The sequence below is a fragment of the Gekko japonicus genome, unplaced genomic scaffold (assembly GCF_001447785.1).
Source record: "Gekko japonicus isolate JY-2015 unplaced genomic scaffold, Gekko_japonicus_V1.1 scaffold5797, whole genome shotgun sequence".
In the NCBI taxonomy this organism is placed as follows: domain Eukaryota; kingdom Metazoa; phylum Chordata; class Lepidosauria; order Squamata; family Gekkonidae; genus Gekko; species Gekko japonicus.
The window spans coordinates 1-2977 of record NW_015171678.1 but is presented as its reverse complement, the minus strand read 5'-3'; the positions used below and the strand labels follow the sequence as shown (position 1 = coordinate 2977).

The following is a 2977-nucleotide window of genomic DNA, read 5'->3' as shown; positions in this document are numbered from 1 at the left end:
ACCTGGAGATTGGCAACAGCTTGTTTGGAGGGTGGGGTCTATGGCATATCTGTCTGAGGTCTCCCTCTTCTCAGACCCCACCCTCAGCAGGCTTCATCCCTAAAATATCCTGGAAGTTTCTAACCTGGAGTTGGCAACCCTATGTCCTTTCCAGGCAACCATCAGCCTACCATTATCTGCCTGTCTGTCATCAGGTTTACATCCCCTCCCCAGACTCTGCCTAGGGAAAGGGCAGTCCTTCCCTGCAGTGGGAACCAAAGCAGCTGACATCATTCTCCTCTCCCCCATATGATCCACACAACTACCCTATGAGGTATGTTAAGGTTGAAAGGGTGTGAATGGTCCATAATCCCCCAGGCAGCTTTTAAAACATGAACCTGGGACCTGCACACCATCCTCTGAAGCGCTCTCTGTGGCAGTAATGGGGTGACTGCTGGCACCTTTTCCTATCATTTTTCGCCTTGTGGCATTCTGCTTGTGGTGTGATCTGTCTTTTTTGTGGTGTGGCATGATTGTGTTATTGGGTTTGTTTCTTTTGAAGGGGAAGTGATGTGTTGCGAATGAGGACATATTTTACCTCAAAATACACCAGGTCCCATATTCAACTGACAATTCCAACTGTCTTGGGGGGGGGGGGGTTTGAGGTGGGGAATGGAGGGAAGTCCAATCACCTTCCATATGCAAATGACCTTGAAACGCTGGCCCAATCAGAGAAGAGTGGGCTGAAGCGGTCCAGCCCTAGAAGCCCTGTCCCTGCACTCAGTCTACAGATGGTCCTCACCTGTCAGAGGCCCAGAGCAGACTGAGCCGATGATGCCAGCCGGGGCTGACGTGGGTGGGACTACACAAAGCAGCCAGTCAACCCAGCCAGCGTCTTCTGACTGACAGTTCAATCTTCCAAACACTGTTGGTGTGCATTGGAATGTTGGGTCCCACTATGGCTTTATATATAAGGGAGAGATACCATTATAGTGCTATAGCGCTCTAAAGCGAACGTTAAAAAAGAAGCCGGAGATCGCCCACACGGGTGAAAAACAACGGGGAAAAGTGCATCGGAACTGGGAAAGGAAACTGAAGACTACTTGGATGCGGTTGACAGGTAAAATGCTTCAGCTCTGTTTCCTAAATGGGACCGAATCATTTTTGTGTGAAATTACAAATATATTCCGATAGGGAAACGGTTCTAAAATGGTTCTGTCTGAAATGACAGACCAGAAACTGTTTGGGAACCGTTCCTCTTCCAGATTAGATCATCTGTCTGAAATTCCTCCATATCTTTTACATTATTGTTCTTTTTGCAATTAATAACTAGAGGGGTTTCCACTTTATGTGCTGCTTTTGTGCTGTCATGATCAATGTTTATCTGCCAAAGTATCCAAGATCTGGAGCCATTGTTGGTGAATATTCACAAATTTAATCTTAAACTATTTGCTTCATTTAAATATTGCCACTCTCCCCCAAGAGGATCTAAAGCAACTGACACCATTCTCTTCTTCTCTATTTATCATCATAACAACCCTGTGCTATAGGTTAGGCTGAAAGTGGGTGACTGGCCCACAGTCACCCAGCAGGTTTTCATGGCAGAGTCGGGACATGAACTAGGTTCTCCCAGATCCTAGGTATGATGCTCTAACCACTTTACCAAGAGTCCCTCGGCTGAAACTGATGTGGGGACTTGAGTGTTTTGTAATGGGAATATTATTTACAGAACAATATAATATAATGAATCCAGCAATCATATTTCACTGAGGCTGGCAAAGTCATGTACACCCTAAAGACAAGGTAAATGTGGCCTTTTCAAAAGCAAGTGCACAAAAGTTGGCAAGAAAAGCCTTCTTGTCTGATCACCTACCATCCTGAACAACAAGCCAATCAAACAAGCAATATTAAAAAATGCAATTTTTTTTAAAAAAAGAATCTTCCATGTTGTCCAAGATGACAAACAGTCAAGAGGGAAGAACTGATGGAAAGGTGAACCAGGTGCCTTGGGGACATTAAAAATCCCAACATTTGCAACCATGGCAATGTGCTGCACCTTCACTGTAGTCCTGAAGAGGGAGTATGAGAATACATGTTTCAAAAAACTCAAGAAGCCTGAGCCAGTTTAGTAGCTGTGACAAAAGGCAAGTGTTTACAGATGCTGCTCCTAATTGGTAACTCAGTTGCAAATCGAATTAACTCCCTGTTTTTATTTATGTAAAACATTTTGTATATACTTAACAGTCCTTCTCTGTTTCGTTTTGCCTGTAGATTATTGTTTCAACTACTCAGGCGATTATTGTTCTAATCCAAACTACTGGTACAAAGGATTTCTGTCATTGCAGGCTAGCATTGATGCTGCTCTTATAGAAGTAAGTAGAATTGTTTGGTTTCAGTGCTTGTACGTCTCTTCTACTTTAATTGTATATAAACAAATTTGCAGCATTTTGTTAAGACACCAATGCCAGTGGTTTGCTGACATGGCAGCTGTGTTGCAAGTTGGCATCCTATGGCCATTTTGAAAAGGCAAAATCAGTGACAGAAACACCCAAAGGCAAGCTGCAGACAGCGTAGTGCTCACAACAGAGACCATGGTGACCCCTAAAACATCTACCAATCATGGAGCAGCATGCTACTGACACCTGATGTGGCTATGGCCCCTGGATGTCACACACCTGCTGCACTCAGAGGGGGAGCACCAGAAGGCACTGGAGAAAGAGTAGCCACCCCCTATACTCCTAAACACTCTGGATTAGAGATCTAGGCTGCTTTCACACATAGTGGCATAATGCAGTTTCAATGCACTTAAGTGATCATTTGCAACTGGATTTTCCAGTATGAAAAGGGAAATCCACTTGCAAACAGTAACTAAAGAGCATTGACAGTGCAATGTGTGCAGAAACAGCCGTAGTGCAACAGTCTGCTGTGTATAACAAACAAAGCAATGAGAACTACTTAAAATTTTACAGACATTATTGTCAGCAAGCTGCCATGGTGT

At 44.0% G+C, this 2977-nt stretch overlaps 1 protein-coding gene across 1 annotated transcript in view; it reads left to right on the top strand.

Annotated features, from left to right (window-relative positions):
• Nucleotides 1-2351, top strand: part of LOC107117846 (ATP-binding cassette sub-family A member 8-B-like) — a gene marked incomplete at its 3' end in the record, with an annotated part of 13064 nt that extends 10713 nt beyond the window's left edge. Inside the window, exon 4 of the mRNA XM_015420010.1 lies at nt 2251-2351. Within this exon, the coding sequence (XP_015275496.1) occupies nt 2251-2351 (101 nt within the window). The remainder of the gene's footprint in view (nt 1-2250) is intronic.
• Nucleotides 2352-2977: the final 626 nt, after the last annotated feature.